General features: G+C 43.9%; 1 protein-coding gene across 5 annotated transcripts in view; it reads right to left on the reverse strand.

The window, feature by feature from the left end:
* The window catches only part of VPS53 (VPS53 subunit of GARP complex), a 240,471-nt gene that overhangs the window by 126,097 nt on the left and 91,640 nt on the right, over window positions 1-22,734 (reverse strand). For all 5 annotated transcript variants that reach the window (XR_010152741.1, XR_010152740.1, XR_010152739.1 and 2 more), the window contains 4 exons: window positions 11,568-11,646; window positions 8,135-8,278; window positions 7,229-7,371; window positions 3,575-3,716 (listed from right to left, as the gene is read on the reverse strand). Coding sequence is in view for 1 of the 5 variants with exons in the window: in XM_009431509.5 (XP_009429784.1) it covers window positions 3,575-3,716; window positions 7,229-7,371; window positions 8,135-8,278; window positions 11,568-11,646 (508 nt within the window). In the remaining 4 variants the exon portion in view is untranslated. The remainder of the gene's footprint in view (window positions 1-3,574; window positions 3,717-7,228; window positions 7,372-8,134; window positions 8,279-11,567; window positions 11,647-22,734) is intronic.

Consider the following 22,734-nt stretch of genomic DNA (forward strand, 5'->3'; position numbering starts at 1 on the left):
ACAGGCGTGCACCACCATGCCCCACTAGTATTTCCTTTTCTGACCTGCATTTTCTTTAAGGCTATTTTCACCTGTTTTGTGACCCATTTTTTCCCTTGTTACTAAAAAGAAATCAATATTGAACATTAGCAAGCAGAGAAGTATACATATTTTTGATGTGCTAAGTAGGAAAAGAGTGCTTTGTGGTTTCAGCTGCATTTTATTCTAATAAAGTTGTGAGTGAGCCCAAGTAGGCAGGACCTTGTGGTCTGGCCTCAAAATTGGGCTGCTGCCACCACCGCTCTGCAGTCCATTGCCTGAAAGGCCAGCCCGATTCACCTGCTCCACCCTGTCTAAAGACCAGCCCGATTTACCCGCTTCACCTGCTCTGAGGCTGGTCTCATGGGACAAAGAGGGAATTGCACTGAAGTCCCAGGGTTTTAGGACCAGAAGGGTAGGAGCTAGAGAAGGTGGCAGAGGTGAAGGTTGAACAAGTGAGTGGGACTCCAGGTACAAGTCCCAGCCTGCCCCCCGCGTCAACCACAGTAGCTCAGTTTCACGGTCTTACACATTAGCTCCGTGGCCTGGAGTAAGTTTCAAATGAGCACAGCGCCTACTTCCTACGGCTGATGAAGCACAGTGACTGACTGCAGGTAAACGCACCTAATATAGCGTGGGTCACCAAGTGGATGTTCAAAGCATGACAGCTATGGGTGTGTTCGGATTCTACATTCTATTTTTTTTTTTTTTTTTTTTGAGATGGAGTCTCACTCTGTCGCCCAGGCTGGAGTGCAGTGGCGCAACCTTGGCAGCACCCACCACCACGCCTGACTAATTTTTTGTATTTTTAGTCGTGATGGGGTTTTGTCACGGTAGCCAGGCTGTTCTCAAACTCCTGACCTTAAGTGATCATCCCACCTCAGCCTCTCAAAGTGCTGGGATTATAGGCATGAGCCACCGCACCCGGCCTCTACATTAGATTTTGTTACAAGAAAGGATTTGGAAATCACTGATTTGGCCCATCTCTCTCATTTTAAAACAATTGAAAAATAACTTTGTTAAAGTACACACAAAGTATGTAAATGCATTTGTATAAGAAAATTTCCAAAAAAAACTATACCAGAGTAAATGGAAAAAAATATTTCCTTGCTTCTCTACCTACTCTCACTCCAACTTCCTTCCCAAGAGACATCCACTGTTACCATTTCCAGACCTCTTTCTTATACATTTACACACATAAACATGCTTTTTACTTTTTCCATAAAAGACATTATACCTCCCACAGTGCTGGGATGACAGGCGTGAGCTGCCGCGTCCGGCCCTCGTTCTACCACTTTTAAACTGCTGTGTAGCATCTCACGGTATGGATGCACTGTAATTTATTTAACCATCTTCAATAATAAACATTACAGACACAGCCAAGCCTTTTGCTTTTAAGGCTGCAGTTCACCTATTTCTTTGTGCATCTTCCTCTACATGTATGGATTTTTTTTTTAGACTTCTGGTTTAGATGTAAAATTGTTGCTTGACAGGACACGTATATTTACATTTCTGAAAGTTCTGATAATGACAATTTACGCACCAAAAAGGTTTTATCAAGCTGTATACTAGCACTAAAATCCTGTACTGTTAGTCTTGTAATTTTTTTCTTTTTGCAAACCTGATGTAGGAAAAATATCCTGTTTTCTTTTTTTTCATGTTTATTAGCCAACTGAATTTCTTCAGTCAATCGTCTGTCTGACTCTGTACTCGTTTTTCTAACGGGTTACTTGTATTTTCCTTATTGATTTTTAGGAGTTCTTTACATGTGCTAGATATTCATCGTTTGTGTCATGCAGCTTCAACTGTTTTTTAATCCCTTGATTATGTTTCTGGTCTCTTTTTCCAAAAGAACGTTGTTCTCTTTATGTTGTTAAACCTTTTAGTACTTTTCTTCATGGCTTTTGGGTTTTGTGTCTTATTTAGTCTCCCTAATATTCTGTTATTAAAGGATAGGTGGGCACGGTGGCTCACACCTGGAATCCCAGCACTTTGGGAGACCAAGGCCGGCGGATCACCTGAGGTCAGGAGTTTGAGACCAGCCTGGTCAACATGGTGAAACCCCGTCTCTACTGAAAATACAAAAATTAGCCAGGTGTGGTGGCGGGCACCTGTAATCCCAGCTACCCAGGAGGCTGAGGCAGGAGAATTGCTTGAACCTGGGAGGCAGAGGTTGCAGTGGGCCGAGATCGCCCCACTGCACTCCAGCCTGCTGACAGAGCAAGACTCTGTCTAAAAAACAAAATGAAAAAACAAAAAAAAAACAAAATAAAGGGTAGTCTTTTCTTCTCATTTAACAGGGAAGGCAGTTCACTACATTACAGCAGAATCGGGATTAGACCACAAGTCTTGACTGCTGGTCCAAGGATTTTGCTACCAAATCACTTTGCTTCTCTATTGTTACCCGCAGTTTAAAAAAAAAACAAATCTAGCTCTAAAGAAAATTCAAAGGTATGATTCTCTCAACTTGGATTTCTTCTTCCCTCCCTCCTTTCTTCTTTCCCCTTCCATTCCTGCCTGCATGGGTTCTGTGTACACTCTGCACGACTCGAGGAGACGGATGAGTCAGCTACAATTCCTGCATTCAAGGAGCTCAATGTCTACGCATATGTAATGATGCAAACAGAAATTACCATAGAACAGAGTCACTTGGTTTCCCAGTGGACAGGAAATCTGAAGAGAGCACCTTGATGTGTTAGCAGGGAGCCTGGGCCTCCAAAGAGAAGAGGTTTACTCCTTTCTCTTTCTTTTCTTTTTTTTTAGAGATAGGGTGTCACTCTGTCACTCATCATAGCTCACTGCAGCCTCAACTCCTGGGCTGAAGTGATCCTCCCGCCTCAGCCTCCCAAGTGATTGGGACTAAGGGGTGCGCCCGACTAATTTTTTTTTTTTTTGTAGGGATGAGGTCTCACTATGTTGCCCAGGCTGGTCTCGAACTCCTGGTCTCAAGCAATCCTGCCTTGGCCTCCCAAAGTGCTGGGATTATACAGGTGTGAGCCACTGCATCAGACCAAAAAGAAGAGGTTTCCGGAGTGAAAATTTGGACCTGGTCTTTGACTACACAGAGACAAACGTTTAACCGGCAGTACTATGTTCCACCTTTCCAATGGAGGCACGTAGTCCCCAGGCCTGTATACCTGGCTTTGGGGTTTACAGAGACTCATTGACCTAGTTTGTTCACCAGAGATGTTAAAAGGTAAACCCTAAAGTAAAAACATATCCTAATTGTAACCAAATCTGATAACTGATAAAGAAATAAGGTATTTGTGACTGAGTAAGGCCTCTGACTCACAAAATTACTAGTCTGTAAAATGGGATCAATACTTAGGAAAAATGATGACAGGGCATTCTAGAAACATGACGTACTGCGTAAGAGACAAACGATAAATCCACACAGAGTGTTCTGTATCATCACTTTCCCAGCAGCTCAGTGAAATCACTGCAATGAGGGGTTAAGCACCGAAGCCAATGGATAGAATCACCATACAGTGAAACCCTGAATCCCAACCACCCAACCCACTGATTTCACGTGGCAGCTCCCTAGGGAAGGTCTTACCAGGGTCCCATCGGTCAGGGTGCAGCCGGAGAAGCGTTTTGCAAGAAACCCCTCAAAGTTAGTTGTTCTTTGAATAGCAAAAAGAAGCAATTTCACTTCAATTTCCTTCGCTCTGGTACGCATAATCTTGGCAAGTTCTGCCCTTCAAAACAAAGAGATAAGAATACTATCAAACAAGCTGATCATTCATTCAGTAGAGATAAGGTAAATGGCCTTAGCTTATATTCAGAAAAAAAAAAATGTATGTGGTCATTTCAAACCCTGATGTCTGTTACAACCTTAGTCTAAAACCTGGGGAATAGAAATACATATTCTAAACAAGATTTTTAAGGTGAAATTATCCACCAGGCAAAAAAATCAGGGGTCATGGATGATATATATATACTTATATTTATTTGTTTATTTATTTATTTATTTGAGATGGAGTCTCCCTCTGTTGCCTAGGCTGGAGTGCAGTGGCGCGATCACTGCAACCTCCACCTCCTGGGTTCAAATGATTCTTTTTTTTTTTTGTATTTTTAGTAGAGATAGTGTTTCACCATGTTGGCCAGGCTGGTCTCAAACTCCTGACCTCAAGAGATCCGCCCACCTCGGCCTCCCAAAGTGCTGGGATTATAGGTGTGAGCCACCAGTAATTTGTTTACATAGTTACTACGTTGCCTGTATCTTTGAACTGTTTAATAATTGGATAATAATACATATGGAGCACCTAATTTTTTATTAGTGTATATAGCCTATATAATTTCACAAGTCATTAATTACTGAATTATAAAGCCCTCCCTCTTCCTGAGGGCCCAATAATCATCTCTTCAACTAGAGAGCAGGAGTCCTGGAAACACACGCAAGGGACAGGATCCCTGCAGGAAAAGTGGCAAGCACGCTTAGCTGCTCCCTGCCCGGAAGCTCCTGTGCAGCTCTCACTCAAACGTTCCATCTCAGAAGCTCAGTTGCTGGTGAACAGGGACATGTGAGTTCTTAGTAAGGACTGAGCTACCATCTTCTCACACAAATAAATGACAAAATCAAACAAAGAGTCTCTGAGTTTATTTGAGAATGATGTATCTGTAGGACTTTAGCCAAAATTCTAACAATAGAAGCTTGGCAGCAACACTGCCATTAGCCGAGACAACAATGGCAGGTACTGGCGCTCACAGAGACGTGCTGGCTCTAGCATACGTCCAGCCTCTCCCAGGCTCCATTTCTCACTGAGCTGGTTTGCAAGTCTGCTGAACTGTAGGCTAAAAAGAATTAGCTAACAGTTTCTCAAGGAATTCACTCTTTATTTTGTTAATTGGGATTTAGAAGGTGACAATCTCAACTCATCTTAAACCAATGCTAAAAGGTTCTCTAAATCTACAGGAGTCAATGTGTTTCTTTTTCTTTCTTTCTCTTTCTTTCTTTTTCCCTTCCACTCTCCCTCCCTCCCTCCCTCCCTTCCTTCCTCACTTCCTTCCTTCTCTTTCTCTCTCTTCTTTTTTTTTTTTTTGAGACAGGGTCTCACTCTGTCACCCAGGGCTGGAGTGCAATGGCATGATAATGGCCTACTGCAACCTTGACCTGGGCTCAAGCAATCCTCCCACCTCAGCCTCTCTAGTAGCTGGGATTACAGGTGCTTGCCACCATGACCAGCTAATTTTTGCATTTTTTGTAGAGATGGGGTTTTGCCATGTTGCCCAGGCTTGTCTCAAACTCCTAGGCTCATATGATCCACCTGCCTTGGCCTCCTGAAATGCTAGGATTATAGGCATAAACCACCAAGCCTGGCCCAATGTGTTTCTTAGAATAACAGCCACACAGAATGGAGCTGAGTGCACCTGTAGTTGCAGCTACTTGGGTGGCTGAAGCAGGAGGGCTGCCTGAGCCCAGGAGTTCAAGGCTGGGGTGCGCTATTACCATGCCTGTGAATAGCCATTGTACTCCAGCCTGGGCAACACTGCGAGACCCCCATCTCTTAAAAAAACAAAAAAAAGCCACACAGAATGTAAGTGAACACCAAGCGTGAACACTACCATGAACTATGGACCATCACTCTGGGTAATGATGATGTGTCCGTGTAGTTTCATGAGCTGTGACAAACGCATCGCTCTGGCGGAAGGTGCCGACCACGGGGAAGACTATGCACGTGGGGCCGGGAGCACCTGGGAACTCTCTGTGTCTTCTGCTCAATTCTGCTGTGAACCTAAAACTGCTCTAAAAGGTAAAATCTATTTTAAGAAAAGCCAATATCCCTTAAAACACTTTTGCCCCACAATGTGTTTGAAACATGCAATTTGACTTTACTTTCCATGATTTTAATAAAAAAGACGGCCATGGATTATGGGAAAAGGTGGTTGAGTTATGCTAGATATGGGCTTTTTTTTCTCTTTTTCACCCGGCATTAGATCTAACTGTGTACTACTGGGAGGAAATATATAACTAATAAGAACCAGTTACCAACACTGTTGTAGTCTAGCCGCAAATAAAGAATAAAAGGAGTTCAAGACCAGCCCGAACAACACAGCAAAACTCTTGTCTCTACAAAAAATACACACACAAAAATTAGCTGGTGTGGTGGCACACACCTGTCATCTTAGCTACTCAGGAGGCTGAGGTGGGAGAATCACTTGAGCCTAGGAGGTCAAGGCTGCTGTGAGCCATGATCACACCACTGCACTCCAGTCTGGGTGACAGAGTGAGACCCCGTCTCAAAAAAAAAAAAAAAGTCTGACTCTGGCTTTAGCTTTGTCATAGATATACTGATTTAACCTTCCTGGGCTTCGGGTTTTTTTAATATAAAGAGACTATCTGTCCTTGGGCTACACTCATGGATAATGTAGAGAGGATGAACAAAAGACGGTCTTTAAAATGCTTGGAAAGCTCAGACGCAGGCCAGGTGCAGTGGCTCATGCCTGTAATCCCGGCACTTCGGGAGGCTAAAATGGGCGGGCAGATCACCTGAGGTCGGGACTTCAAGACCAGCCTGGCCAACATGGTGAAACCCCATCTCTACTAAAAATACAAAAATGAGCCAGGTGTGGTTACACACACCTGTAATCCCTGCTACCTGGGAGACTGAGGCATGAGAATCACTTGAACGCAGTAAATGGAGGTGGCAGTGAGCCGGGATTGTATCACTGCAGCACTCCAGCCTGGGTGACAGAGTGATTCTGTCTTGAAATAATAGCTCTATGAACTATCCAGAGGCTATACACACTGTATTGGGAGTAGGAAATTCATTCAACAAATGTTTCCTCTGTGTCTGCTATATCATTAAGGTAGATAATACCCTGTCTCTACGGAACTATCTATCTAGCAAGTCAGAAAATAAAAATGATGATGGGATATATACACAGCACACTGATACATGCGATACCGACTAGGGGAAAACGTAGGGTAGAGGAATCACTGTAGGTCAATCTGGTGTATAAGCCTTGAGTTGGTGGAGAAGGTAGAGATGGCTTGAGGCAAGAACTACACCACGGAAAGTCCCAGAGCAAAGATGGGGGCAGAGGGAGCAGCTGGTGGGGCCACTGTGGGGTACGAGGATGATATTAGTCATCTGGTGGGGTCTGGAAGTGGCATCAAATCCACAGGACAACATGGAACCATTAGAGACTGGGGAACCGATGGTGAAAATTTGATTAACCACAGAACCAGTAGAGAACTGGCATCTACCTTGTCACATGGCAAAATTCCACCGCAATCCTCTCAGCCATGCACCACTCACGTGGAAACATGCGGCCGTATTTCTCCTCATAGTCCACAAGCTGGCGTTTTATCCAGGCGTAGCGTCTGTCGATTTTGTCCAGCCAGGCAACCTGGTGAAGGTGGAGATCAAAAGCCACCCCACTGGTTAGAAGTAGAAATGGCAGTTCAAGGAAACAAGCAAAAACACAGAGCCAAGCAAAAGGGAACCAACCTCTGTATTTCTCATGGTTTTAAAGAATCTAGGCTACCTTTTTAACTTGATTTTTTACTTAAAAATTCAGAGGTTTTTGGCTGGGCACAGTGGCTCATGCCTATAATCCCAGCACTTTGGGAGGCCGAGGTCGGCGGATCACCTGAGGTCAGTTCGAGACCAGCCTGACCAACATGGAGAAACCCCGTCCCTACTAAAAAATACAAAAATTAGCCCGGTGTGGTGACAGGCGCCTGTAATCCCAGCTACTTGGGAGGGGGAGGCAGGAGAATTGCTTGAACCCGGGAGGCAAGGTTGCAGTAAACTGAGATCGCACCACTGCGTTCCAGCCTGGGCAACACGAGCGAAACTCCGTCTCACACACACACACACAAAATCCAGAGGTTTTTAACCTGGGGTCCATGATTGGCCTTCAGGGGTCTATACATTTCCAGAAACTATATGCAGAATTTTATGCACAGGTGCATGTTTCTGAATTTCTCCAAAGGGTCAGTGACCTCAAAATGGTTAAGAACTATAAACTCAGCCCCTAGGACTCACAGCTGAACAACCAACACTGTCAGACAGTCATGTAATACGAGGTCTAAGTTAGTAGGCTTGACAGCACTCATGTTTCAATAAAATTCAAATGTTACATCTGATCTTATTTGGTCAATACTCACATCTTGGTTTTCTTGAAAAAGTACCAGATACTCTGACAGATGCTGTTTAATAAACTTTTTGATGATTTCCTGTTTGATCCTGGGGTCTAGAATATTAGCAACCAGACATGCATCTCGTAGAACATTGCTGGGTCCTCCTGGTCTCTAGTAAAACAAACATGTACCAGGTTAAAAGCCAGAAACAACCTTTAAACCTCGTGGCTTCTCACAGCCACTACTTGTTGTCTCTACGCATTGTTAGTCTTCCTCCTGCTCCTTTACACTCATTCTTTCTACCGTGGCTGGATCTGTCAGTTACCTGCTGCTCCTCGAGGATGGAATCCTTACACTCGTTTTACAGCAAGCAACAGAAAAACTACCCTGTGAATCTGCAATGAGATATTTTGGGAAACGGGCAGTAATGATCACGGGAAATTTGACTTTCTGCAAACCAAAACTGAAAGAGATCTAAAAGTCAGAATGCCACTGGTCTCTGATGTCGCAAGATGCCGCTGAAGAGGCCTAAGAGTGGGAATGCCACCAGCCTCTCTCCTAAGAGTTGGAATGCCACCAGCCTCACTCCACATGTGCCACTCTTCCCTGACTCCAACCTCTGGGATTCCTGTTCTTAAAGTGCTATGTTTTTGCCAAATAGTGTGGTCTCCCTTGACACATAAAACCAGGTTCCAAGCCACGACATGTGTTTCACAACAGTGAACCACCTAGAAAGGCAGCCAAAGAGAAAATGCTGTGATACTGGCCTCCTGACCTGAGCGAACACTGGAAAGATACCAGGCGCTGTACTGACGCACCACGACGGGAAGGTCTTTGTTACCAAAAGCAATTCAATGACCAAAGTTTTGCTGAGACTTTCTTTACAGTACGTCACTGAGTGAACATGACTGGCTAAGTGGACTACAGTAAAAAGAACACTTGGAATCTACTGCTGGCTTGGCTAAAAAGCCATGCATGTAGCTTTGGAGCACTTGCTCGCCTCATATGAAAAATAATAGACTTTAGGTGATAAGTAAGGTTCTTCTAAATCTTTATTTTTTGTCAACTCTTTCCAATTCCACCCATCTCAACTGAAGTTCCACTGCTTCTAAAGTGTTATATAAGCTGCCTGAGACCTGAGTTTTTAAAATGTTGACTTACTCCATGCTGAGTGGTTTTTATGTCATCTGCTGAACACCCTAACTTCTCAATTCTCACTTCAGGATGAAAGTGACCTGATAGAGAAGTCACAGACGCCAAAACCTATGGGTTCACGGGTTCAGATTTCTTCATTTACAAAGAGTTTACTAGGTTGTGCCTTGGAAAAATTTTTAAAAATCTTAATTCCCATTTGTGAAATGGAAATAGTAACACAAGGCCTTTAAGAAAAGCCCATAGTCTTTAAAAAGAAAACTAGGCTGGGAGCAGTGGCTCACGCCTGTAATCCCAGCACTTTGGGAGGCCAAGGCGGGCAGATGATGAGGTCAGGAGATCGAGATCCATCATGGCTAACATGGTGAAACCCCATCTCTACTAAAAAAAAATAAAAAAAAATTAGCCGGGCGTGGTGGCGGGTGCCTGTAGTCCTAGCTACTCAGGAGGCTGAGGCAAGAGAATGGCATGCACTCGGAAGGTGGAGCTTGCAGTGAGCCGAGATCGCACCACTGCACTCCAGCCTGGGCAACGGAGCGAGACTCCATCTCAAAAAAAAGAAAAGAAAACTAAAAACAAAACAAAAAAAAAACCACACACACACACACACACGAAGTCACTATGCCAGAGAAAAGGGAGGCATGTTGTTAAAGAGAACCATTTTAATTTCATCTGCCCGGTGGAATCTGGGAAAAAAAATATAAAGCAGGCCTCTTCTAAACAATAAAGATGGGCTTCATCCACATCTTCCTGAAACTTCTAGAAACTGAAATGAGTGGCCGGGCACGGTGGCTCATGCCTGTAATCCCAGCACTTTGGGAGGCCGAGGTGGGCGGATCACCTGAGGTTGGGAGTTTGAAACCATCCTGGCCAACATGGAGAAACCCTGTCTCTACTAAAAATACAAAAATTAGCCAGGTGTGGTGCCAGGTGCCTGTAATCCCAGCTATTTGGGAGGCTGAGGCAGGAATCACTTGAACCCAGGGGGCGGAGGTTGCAGTGGGCTGAGATCACACCATTGCACTCTAGCCTGGGCCAAAGAGTGAAACTCCGTCAAAAAAAAACAAAAAACAAAAAAAAACCCTGAAACGGGCAGCTGAGTACACGTGAGGATAACCTTGTCCTAAGAAGAGCCCAGTGCTTCTCATGAGCGAATATCCCCACAATCCCTTTTTACTTCTTTGACCTTCATTTTCCTCATGTAATAAATAGGACTAATGGCTTTCCAATATCTACTCCCTCCCTGCAGTTATATCAGATGACTAAGGAATATGAGGTTCTCCAAGGAAAGTGCTTTACAAATAAGCATCTGATTACTAGCAGACAGCCACAAAATGTGAAGACATCAAAATCAGGAGCGGGCTTCCTATAGAAAGTGATGGGCAAAAGCTGGGGCCGCTACTCCCACTTACTTCCTACATTTCTTTTATGGAACACAAAGAAAAAATAATTAAGATATTTCCAGTTATTGAATTACAGAGCAGATGCAGGAAATGTTCCTTGGATCAGTAAATGAATGTATGTCCCCATCTCCACCCACCGAGTAGGGTGAGGCTCCTTGCCCCTAAGTGCTTCAGTATATTTCTGCCTTGAACAATTCTTTCTCTTGAAATAGCTCAGACAATAGAGAAAAAGTCTTGTATGGGTTCTTTCCTGTCCGACACATGCTAGGCGCTAAGATGGCATCTGCTACAGTTGGAAGGGTGGAGCTAAAAGCAGTTCCCCAAGCAGGATGGCAGCTTGTTACATGAGAAGTGCAACCAACAGCTCCCAAGTGAAATGCTGTGGGCTTTGCAGACACAACACAAACAGCTCTGCTACCAGAGAGAGCTCAAGGGCATGAGTTCCGAAGAGCAGGCTTATGGTCAGTAACAGTGAGGCTCCTCACTGTATCACTCTGAGAGTTACATAAGATGGTGGATACTCCACCCAGTTGTCTTTTCACCAAACCAAAACCAATAAGTTATGTAACAATCCTAAAAACACCGCGGCATGAAGATTTCTTTTAAATACAGCCATGAGAAAAAAGGAATTGACAGGGCAGACAAGATAGACGGTTTGAGACCTACATCAAATTAAGCCCAAACAAATCCTCTCTTTCTGAGGCTGGAAGGAAACAGAGGAGGAACTGCCACCACCTAGGGACATTTAAAATCCAGGGTGGTCTCATTACCCTGAACCTGCAGCAGAAGGATTTGCAGCTGCCAGCGAGCATGAGTGGAATGATAACCACATGGTGACTGGGGTGAGCGTGAGCTCGGCAAGGATGGTGATCATCTCGAAAGACTGGGGAAACGCAAAGCAGTACCTTGGTGCCCTGGGAAGGAAACGCTTCTTCAAAATCTGCCAGGATTTGCTGTCCTAACTCAGTCTGTGCAGCCTTCACTCTGTGAGGAAGAGAGAACATATCATCACCTGGCACCATATCCTTATGTAACTACACACCGATCCACAGGGTCGGAAGGGCTGAAGTCTTTCGAGAAAGGCCAGGAAGGGTACAGAGACGTCCGTGAGGTGAGAGGTCACATACTAGTTAAGTGACAGGTTGATGAGCAGGACCCAGGCATCCAAGATATTCTCAGGGTGAATCTTCTATATCCCCCAAATTCTTCTAGGCCAACCCTTTACCTGAGGTCATATGTATTAATCTTTACACAGTTCCACTGGGGGATAGTCATGCTGTGGGAAAATGTTATAGAATCACATCCACATCAAATATAAATCTACCTGGGCGCAGTGGTTCACGCATGGAATCCCAGCATGTGGGAAGCTGACGTGAGAGGGTCGCTTGAGACCAGGATTTCAAAACCAGCCTGGGCAACATTAGAGAGATCCAGTCTCCACGAAAAACAAACTAAAATAAAAAGTACCCAGGTGCGGGGGCACACACCTGTACTCGGGAGGCTGCGGCGGGAGGATCTCTTGAGCCCAGGACTTTTGAAGATACACTGAGCTATGATCACACCACAGCACTCCAGCCTGGGTGACAGAGGGAGACCTTGGCTCTAAAACAAAACACTAACAAACAACAACAAATAAATCCACTTTGGATTACTGGTGTAACTGCAGTCCTACTCCTTGGAGTACAGAATGGCAAGAGGGCTCCATAATGTTTTAGGGTGTTTTGTAAAAAATTATTATGGGTATATAATCATTATATATATATTTATGGGGTACCTGTGAAGTCTTGATACAGGCATATGATGTTTAATGATCAAATCAGGGTAACTGGGGTATCAATCACCCCAAGTTATTTGTTACTTCTCCGTGTTAGGAACATTCCAATTCCAATCTTTTAGTTATTTTTAAATAAACAATAAATTATTAACCGTAGTCACCCTATTGTTCTACCAAATACTAGATCGTATCATTCTAACTGTATTTTTGTGCCCAGTAGCCATCCCAGTTACTCCCCGCCTCCCTGCTATGCCTCCCAGCCTCTGGGACCCAGCGTTCTACTCGCTATCTCCATGAGTTTACTTGTGAAAATGTTTAGCTCCCACATATGAGTGAGAACATGAGGAATCTGTCTTTCTGTGTCTGGCTTATTTCATTTCACATCACGTCCAGTTCGATCCATGCAGCTGCAGTGTTTTAGGTTTCCTGTTAACCCAGAAACCAACAAGCTCGTAAGTTTTTAAACAAATAAATGAAAAGAATGTTTTCTAAGGTAAAAACAAAAAGAGCCAAGTGACAAAATGAACTGCTAAATGATCACTAGTGAGGGCCACTGAGTGACCATTTAAGTTCAGAAGTTTGTGAATATGAAAACGGAACTGCAAGGAAAACCAGCTAGAAAGGGGAGGCCAGTACTCAACAGTGGCCGTGAGTGTACTAGGAGCTCAAGAACTGTGCGTGTACTTGAATGCAAGGGCAGAAAGGAGAAGCGGCTAGGATGGTAAGCGGCTATGGATCACACCCCATCATCAATCACGCCCCGCAATGGATCAGGCCCCGCAATCACGTCCCGCAATCGATCACGCCCCACAATCGATCGCACGCTCTGCATCCCCCACCAGCTGCCTGATGTTGGTGGCCACCGTGCACCGGCCAGCCTTGCAGAGATAGAGTGGAACAAGACTCTCAGGCCCTGCTGGGCTTCCTGAGCCTGAGGCAAATACTGTCTGGTTGCTAAAAATGCCTTAAAAGAGCACACTTCCATTCTTGGTCTCCACCCTGTTCCTTCAGAATTAACTTTATGAAGTTTCTAGAAATAGCAACAGCTCAAAACCACAATTTCTTTGGCTGCTAAGGAGTGTCTGGCAACCTGCTGAGATTTTTTTTTCAGATGAGGGGATAGGCATGACCCAAAACAATCTGTTTTTTCCGTGGCGTGGTTACAATTATACCTTATTCCAAATACTTTCCAAGGTTTTTCCAGTATCTTCAAAACTTTTAAAACCACTCTTAGAGGTGGGTTTGTAGCCTTTTGAGTCAGTTTTCAAGGAGGCCAGAATGATCCAGACGAGGCTATTACTGGAATAGCCGCCACCTCCAGATTGGAATCAGGGCCATACGTCTAGAGCTGTCCAGCAGACAATGGGAGACATTCCTTCAGTGTGAACTTTGACATGAGAGAAAAGAATAAAATTGTACTTCGGAGCTTCCTGTGATGCGCACACGAGGAGGCAGCACACAGCCTGCTGTGGTGCCAGGTCACAGGACAGCTTCCAGAGGCTCAGGCCCCCCCCGTTCCTACCCTCTTCTTGGAAGCACACACACAGCACCAGTTCCCTCCTAAGCCACAGGGAACTTATAGTAGGAACTTTTCATGGTTAGAAGAGGAAGGAGTTCTCCTCACAGGGGAAGTCCCGCCGCTAGCCAGGGCACCCGCAGTCACATTCTCAGGACTACTGGCCATCTCAATGACACTGGTGGGCCCGGCTCTGCCCCTGGCCCGAACTATTTGCTACTCCATATTCTTGGTGACTCTGGAACTGAGGTGGCAGAAAGGAGAGCCTCTGGCCCAAACTATTCCCTACTCTGAATTCTTGGTGACTCTGGAACTGAGGTGGCAGAAAGGAGAACCAGAGCCTGTGACAGCACCTGGTATCACCAGAGACAAAAAAGAGGAAAAATTACCAGTCTCTGATTTGTAGACTTCCTTGCCATGCTCTTCATTTTCATTTTTTTACATTAAATTATTATGTATACCTTATTTTTTTTTATTATTATACTTTCAGTTTTAGGGTACATGTGCACAATGTGCAGGTTCGTTACATATGTATACATGTGCCATGTTGGTGTGCTGCACCCAGTAACTCGTCATTTAACATTAGGTATATCTCCTAATGCTATCCCTCCCCCCTCCCCCCAACCCCACAACAGGCCCCGGTGTGTGATGTTCCCCTTCCTGTGTCCAAGTGTTCTCATTGTTCAATTCCCACCTATGAGTGAGAACATGCAGTGTTTGGTTTTTTGTCCTTGCAATAGTTTGCTGAGAATGATGGTTTCCAGCTTCATCTGTGTCCCTAAAAGGGACATGAACTCATCCTTTTTTATGGCTGCATAGTATTCCATGGTGTATATGTGCCACATTTTCTTAATCCAGTCTATCATTGATGGACATTTGGGTTGGTTCCAAGTCTTTGCTATTGTGAATAGTGCCGCAATAAACATACGTGTGCATGTGTCTTTATAGCAGCATGATTTATAATCCTTTCGGTATATACCCAGTAATGGGGTGGCTGGGTCAAATGGTATTTCTAGTTCTAGATCCTTGAGGAATCGCCACACTGTCCTCCACAATGGTTGAACTAGTTTACATTCCCACCAACAGTGTAAAATTGTTCCTATTTCTCCACATCCCAGCATCTGTTGTTTCCTGACTTTTTAATGATCACCATTCTAACTGGTGTGAGATGGTATCTCATTGTGGTTTTGATTTGCATTTCTCTGATGGCCAGTGATGGTGAGCATTTTTTCATGTGTCTGTTGGCTGCATAAATGTCTTCTTTTGAGAAGCATCTGTTCATATCCTTCGCCCACTTCTTGATGGGGTTGTTTTTTTCTTGCAAATTTGTTTGAGTTATTTATGGATTCTGGATATTAGCCCTTCATCAGATGAGTAGATTGCAAAAATTTTCTCCCATTCTGTAGGTTGCCTGTTCACTTTGATCATAGTTTCTTTTGCTGTGCAGAAGCTCTTTAGTTTAATTAGATCCCATTTGTCAATTTTGGCTTTTGTTGCCATTGCTTTTGGTGTTTTAGACATGAAGTGCTTGTCCATGCCTATGTCCTGAATGGTATTGCCTAGGTTTTCTTCTAGGGTTTTTATGGTTTTAGGTCTAACATTTAAGTCTTTAATCCATCTTGAATTAATTTTTGTATAAGGTGTAAGGAAGGGATCCAGTTTCAGCTTTCTATGTATGGCTAGCCAGTTTTCCCAGCACCATTTATTAAATAGGGAATCCTTTCCCCATTTCTTGTTTTTGTCAGGTTTGTCAAAGATCAGATGGTTGTAGATGTGTGGTATTATTTCTGAGGGCTCTGTTCTGTTCCATTGATCTATATCTCTGTTTTGGTACCAGTACCATGCTGTTTTGGTTACTATAGCCTTGTAGTATAGTTTGAAGTCAGGTAGCATGATGCCTCCAGCTTTGTTCTTTCGGCTTAAGATTGTCTTGGCAATGCGGGCCCTTTTTTGGTTCCATATGAACTTTAAAGTGGTTTTTTCCAATTCTGTGAAGAAAGTCATTGGTAGCTTGATGGGGATGGCACTGAATCTATAAATTACCTTGGGCAGTATGGCCATTTTCACGATATTGGTTCTTCCTATCCATGAGCATGGAATGTTCTTCCATTTGTTTGTATCCTCTTTTATTTCACTGAGCAGTGGTTTGTAGTTCTCCTTGAAGAGGTCCTTCACATCCCTTGTAAGTTGGATTCCTAGGATTCCCAAATTCCTAGTTGGATTTTATTCTCTTTGTAGCAATTGTGAATGGGAGTTCCCTCATGATTTGGCTCTCTGTTTGTCTGTTATTGGTGTATAAGAATGCTTGTGATTTTTGCACAGATTTTGTCTCCTGAGACTTTGCTGAAGTTGCTTATCAGCTTAAGGAGATTTTGGGCTGAAACGATGGGGTTTTCTAAATATACAATCATGTCATCTTCAAGCAGGGACAATTTGACTTCCTCTTTTCCTAATTGAATACCCTTTATTTCTTTCTCCTGCCTGATTGCCTTGGCCAGATCTTCCAACACTATGTTGAATAGGAATGGTGAAAGAGGGCATCCCTGTCTTGTGCCAGTTTTCAAAGGGAATGCTTCCAGTTTTTGCCCATTCAGTATGATATTGGCTGTGGGTTTGTCATAGATAGCTCTTATTATTTTGAGATAAGTCCCATCAATGCCTAATTTATTGAGAGTTTTTAGCATAAAGGGCTGTTGAATTTTGTCAAAGGCTTTTTCTGCATCTATTGAGATAATCATGTGGTTTTTGGTTCTGTTTATATGACGAATTACATTTTTTGATTTGCATATGTTGAACCAGCCTTGCATCCCAGGGATGAAGCCCACTTGATCATGGTGGATAAGCTTTTTGATGTGCTGCTGGATTTGGTTTGCCAGTATTTTACTGAGGATTTTTGTGCCAATGTTCATCAGGGATATTGGTCTAAAATTCTCTTTTTTTGTTGTGTCTCTGCCAGGCTTTGGTATCAGGATGATGCTGGTCTCATAAAATGAGTTAGGGAGGATTCCCTCTTTTTCTATTGATTGGAATAGTTTCAGAAGGAATGGTACCAGCTCCTCCTTGTACCTCTGGTAGAATTCGGCTGTGAATCCATCTGGTCCTGGACTTTTTTTGGTTGGTAGGCTATTAATTATTGCCTCAATTTCAGAGCCTGTTATTGGTCTATTCAGGGATTCAACTTCTTCCTGGTTTAGTCTTGGGAGGGTGTATGCGTCCAGGAATTTATCCATTTCTTCTAGATTGTGTAGTTTATTTGCATAGGGGTGTTTATAGTATTCTCTGAAGGTAGTTTGTATTTCTGTGGGATCAGTGGTGATATCCCCTTTATCATTTTTTATTGCATCTATTTGATTCTTCTCTCTTTTCTTCTTTATTAGTCTTGCTAGCAGTCTATCAATTTTGTTGATCCTTTCAAAAAACCAGCTCCTGGATTCATTGATTTTTTTGAAGGGTTTTTTGTGTCTCTATCTCCCTCAGTTCTGCTCTGATCTTAGTTATTTCTTGCCTTCTGCTAGCTTTTGAATGTGTTTGCTCTTGCTTCTACAGTTATTTTAATTGTGATGTTAGGGTGTCAATTTTAGATCTTTTCTGCTTTCTCTTGTGGGCATTTAGTGTTATAAATTTCCCTCTACACACTGCTTTAAATGTGTCCCAGAGATTCTGGTATGTTGTGTCTTTGTTCTCATTGGTTTCAAAGAACATCTTCATGTCTGCCTTCATTTCATTATGTATCCAGTAGTCATTCAGGAGCAGGTTGTTCAGTTTCCAGTAGTTGAGTGGTTTTGAGTGAGTTTCTTAACCCTGAGCTCTAGTTTGATTGCACTGTGGTCTGAGAGACAGTTCGTTATAATTTCTGTTCTTTTACATTTGCTGAGGAATGCTTTACTTCCAACTACGTGATCAATTTTGGAATAAGTGCGATGTGGTGCTGAGAAGAATGTATATTCTGTTGATTTGGGGTGGAGAGTTCTGTAGATGTCTATTAGGTCCGTTTGGTGCACAGCTAGTTCAATTCCTGGATATTCTTGTTAACTTTCTGTCTCATTGATCTGTCTAATGTTGACAGTGGGGTGTTAAAGTCTCCCATTATTATTGTGTGGGAGTCTAAGTCTCTCTGTAGTTTCTAAGGACTTGCTTTATGAATCTGCGTACTCATGTATTGGGTGCATATATATTTAGGATAGTTAGCTCTTCTTGTTGAATTGATCCCTTTACCATTATGTAATGGCCTTCTTTGTCTCTTTTGATCTTTGTTGGTTTAAAGTCTCTTTTATGAGAGACTAGGATTGCAACCCCTGCCTTTTTCTGTTTTCCATTTGCTTGGTAGATCTTCCTCCATCCCTTTATTTTGAGCCTATGTGTGTCTTTGCACATGAGATGGGTCTCCTGAATACAGCACACCGATGGGTCTTGACTCTTGAGCCAATTTGCCAGTCTGTGTCTTTTAATTGGAGCATTTAGCCCATATACATTTAAGGTTAATATTGTTATGTGTGAATTTGATCCTGTCATTATAATGTTAGCTGGTTATTTTGCTCGTTAATTGATGCAGTTTCTTCCTAGCATGGATGGTCTTTACAATTTGGCATGTTTTTGCAGTGGCTAGTACCGGTTGTTCCTTTCCATGTTTAGTGCTTCCTTCAGGAGCTCTTGTAGGGCAGGCCTGGTGGTGACAAAATCTCTCAGCATTTGCTTGTCTGTAAAGGATTTTATTTCTCCTTCACTTATGAAGCTTAGTTTGGCTGGATATGAAATTCTGGGTTGAAAATTCTTTTCTTCAAGAATGTTGAATATTGGCCCCCACTCTCTTCTGGCTTATAGAGTTTCTGCCGAAAGATCCGCTGTTAGTCTGATGGGCTTCCCTTTGTGGGTAACCCGACCTTTCTCTCTGACTGCCTTTAACGTTTTTTTTCCTTCATTTCAACTTTGGTGAGTCTGACAGTTATGTGTCTTGGAATTGCTCTTCTCGAGGAATATCTTTGTGGTGTTCTCTGTATTTCCTGAATTTGAATGTTGGCCTGCCTTGCTAGGTTGGGGAAGTTCTCCTGAATAATATCCTGCAGAGTGTTTTCCAACTTGGTTCCATTCTCCCCATCACTTTCAGGTACACCAATCAGACGTAGATTTGGTCTTTTCACATAGTCCCACATTTCTTGGAGGCTTTGTTCATTTCTTTTTACTCTTTATTCTCTAAACTTCTCTTCTTGCTTCATTTCATTCATTTGATCTTCAATCACTGATACCCTTTCTTCCAGTTGATCGAATTGGCTACTGAAGCTTGTGCGCTCGTCAGGTAGTTCTCGTGCCATGGTTTTCAGCTCCATTAGGTCATTTAAGGACTTCTCTAGACTGGTTATTCTAGTTAGCCATTCGTCTAATCTTTTTTCAAGGTTTTTAGCTTCTTTGTGATGGGTTCAAACTTCCTCCTTTAGCTCAGAGAAGTTTGATCGTCTGAAGACTTCTTCTCTCAACTCGTCAAAGTCATTCTCCATCCAGCTTTGTTCCATTGCTGGCGAGGTGCTTTGTTCCTTTGGAGGGGGAGAGGTGCTCTGATTTTTAGAATTTTCAGCTTTTCTGCTGTTTTTTCCCCATCTTTGGGGTTTTATCTACCTTTGGTTTTTGATGATGGTGATGTACAGATGGGGTTTTGGTGTGGATGTCCTTTCTGTTTGTTAGTTTTCCTTCTAACAGTCAGGACCCTCAGCTGCAGGTCTGTTGGAGTTTGCTGGAGGTCCACTCCAGATGCTGTTTGCCTGGGTATCAGCAGCAGAGGCTGCAGAATAGCAAATACTGCTGAACAGCCAATGTTGCTGCCTGACTTCGTCTCAGAGGGGTACGTGGCTGTGTGAGGTGTCAGTCTGCCCCTACTGGAGGGTGCCTCCCAGTTAGGCTACTCGGGGGTCAGGGACCCACTTGAGGAGGCAGTCTGTCCGTTCTTAGATCTCAAATTCTGTGCTGGGAGAACCACTACTCTCTTCAAAGCTGTCAGACAGGGACATTTAAGTCTGCAGAGGTTTCTGCTGCCTTTTGTTCGGCTATGCCCTGCCCCCAGAGGTGGAGTCTACAGAGGCAGGCAGGCCTCCTTGAGCTGTGCTGGGCTCCATCCAGTTCCAGCTTCCTGGCCACTTTGTTTACCTGCTCAAGCCTCAGCAATGGCGGGCGCCCCTCTCCCAGCCTTGCTGCCGCCTTGCAGTTTGATCTCAGACTGCTGTGCTAGCAATGAGCGAGTCTCCGTGGGTGTGGGACCCGCCGAGCCAGGCACCGGATATAATCTCCTGGTGTGCCATTTGCTAAGACTGTTGGAAAAGCACAGTATTAGGGTGGGAGTGACCCAATTTTCCAGGTGCCGTCTGTCACACCTTTGCTTGTCTATGAAAGGGAATTCCCTGACCCCTTGCACTTCCCGGGTGACGCGATGCCCTGCCCTGCTTCAGCTCATGTTTGGTGGGCTGCACCCACTGTCCTGCACCCACTGTCCGACAAGCCCCAATGAGATGAACCTGGTAACTCAGTTGGAAATGCAGAAATCACCCGTCTTCTGCGTCGTTCAAGCTGGGAGCTGTAGGCTAGAGCTGTTCCTATTCAGCCATCTTAGAACCGCCTATGTCGCCATGTTCTTCATTTTCAAAGTCACCTCTTGAGATAGGCTGGACCTGGCTATGTTACTAGTGAGCCGCATAATCACAAGTCACTTCCTCTCCGTGGGTCACAACTTTGAATAGCTGTGAAATAAGAGGGTGGGGCTAGCAGCCCATACTAGATGATTCTGTGTCCTCTCCAGTACTGATTATTCCACAACACCCATCTTATGGTGCTAACTGGCTTTACAGGTGGCTAGAGGTTAGATGTATGCTTAATCCTGGAGCAGAAGGATACGCATATAAATGTCAATGTTTCCAACAGCAGTTTTTTTCTTTGTTTTTTTTTTGAGACGAAGTCTCACTCTTGTCTCCCAGGCTGGAGTGCAATGGGATAATCTCGGCTCACTGCAACCTCCGCCTCCTGGGTTGAAGGGATTCTCCTGCCTCAGCTTCCCAAGTAGCTGGGATTACAGGCACCTGCCACCACGCCTGGCTAATTTTTTGTATTTTTAGTAGAGACAGGGTTTCACCATGTTGGCCAGGCTGGTCTCGAACTCCTGATCTCAGGTGATCCACCCGCCTCGGCCTCCCAAAGTGCTGGGATTACAGGCGTGAGTCACTGCGCCCAGCCTCTACCAATAGCAGTTTGTGAAGTGGCTATCAATGACTCAGATGAAAGCAACCATTCCCTTACAGACATCACTGATGGTATCTATAGACCCAAACCTCAATCCCATGCATTTTCAGGGTGAGATGTGAATTTCAGTCTTTATAAGCAATTGCTTAAATAGGATTCTAGAAAGAAGTCAACAGACTTGAAAGAATTTATCTTTGGCCTCATTCCTTTAAACTCCTTCCTCTTCTAACCATGAAAAAGTTCCCACTACAAAGAGGTAGCTCAACTGATAACTGTCAGCAAAGCACATATATGTGCCAAACTACCAAGATTTCCTAGTCATTCCTTTCTTTTCAGACTGGAGTACAGTGGTGCATTTGTGGCTCACTGCAGCCTCAACCTCCCAGGGTCAAGTGATCCTCCCTTCTCTCAGCCTCCTGAGTAGCTGGGACTATAGGTGTGCACCTCCATGCCCAGCTAATTCTTGTATTTTTTGTAGAGATCGAGTTTTGCCATGTTGCTCAGGCTGATCTCAAACTCCTGGGCTCAAGCGATCTGCCCACTTCAGCCTCCCAAAGTGCTAGGATTACAGGCATGAGCCACCGTGCCCAACTGATTTCCTAGCCATTCTTGTGAAAGTCCGCCTACAACTCATAGAGAACAGGGAAAACAAAAATTCCTCCTGGCATCCAAGTAAGTTCAGCCTGTTGCATGGTGGCAACCCCAAATGGGTCACTCTTCAGAAACAAAAGATTCATTGTGCTGCCCAGAAAGGAAAGTCAACCAGGTGGTTTCTGGCATCCTCCATGCCACGTGACTGCAGGGCTGTTCCAAGGCACCCTTTCCTAAAGGTGTTCTCAGCTTTTCGTAAGGGGGAGTCACAGACAGACAGCAAATTATGAACATTGTTCAGATATCTGTGGATAAAGTAGCCCTGAGACTTTTGTTACCTTGTGAGTGACAGTCCCAAAGAAAACACCCCCAACAGTTCCCAAATAAATATACCGCCCTCCCAAACCACAGTCTTCTAAACAGCAGGGTTAATTAGTCAAATGCTACAGTTCCAAACAGACACCATAAAGAATCTCAGCCTAGAATCTTGAGTGACCCCATGAGACACTTCTGAGATCACCAAGGACAACACTCATACTTGGCAACCGAGGACAACACTCATACTTGGCAACCCAGGAGGCCCAGGAGGAACTTGTCGAGGCCATAGAGCTGTGCAGGCCTGTCCATTTCCAGGTTGAGTTCTTTTTTCACTCCACCATGAGACCTGCCAAGCCTTTCTCACATTTATAAGAGGTTAGAAATGGCTGTGAAAAATATATTTTAGTTCAAGAGTTTCATGGTTTTCAAGAGAATGTAAGACTCTTCCATTCTTCATTGGGAGATGCTGACTGATGACTAGAAACATTCCCTTTCATGGATATGCTTAGGCCAGGAGGATTTGAAATGTAAAGATGCTAAAGAAAAAACTCTTTCCTCCAATGCTACATTAAGCATGGAAGCATTTGCCAGAAGGGTAGTTGGAAGAATTAGCTCTGCTCAAATCAAGGCTCATGAACTTCCTATTTCAAATGTA

The sequence above is a fragment of the Pan troglodytes genome, chromosome 19, assembly GCF_028858775.2.
Source record: "Pan troglodytes isolate AG18354 chromosome 19, NHGRI_mPanTro3-v2.0_pri, whole genome shotgun sequence".
Taxonomy (NCBI): domain Eukaryota; kingdom Metazoa; phylum Chordata; class Mammalia; order Primates; family Hominidae; genus Pan; species Pan troglodytes.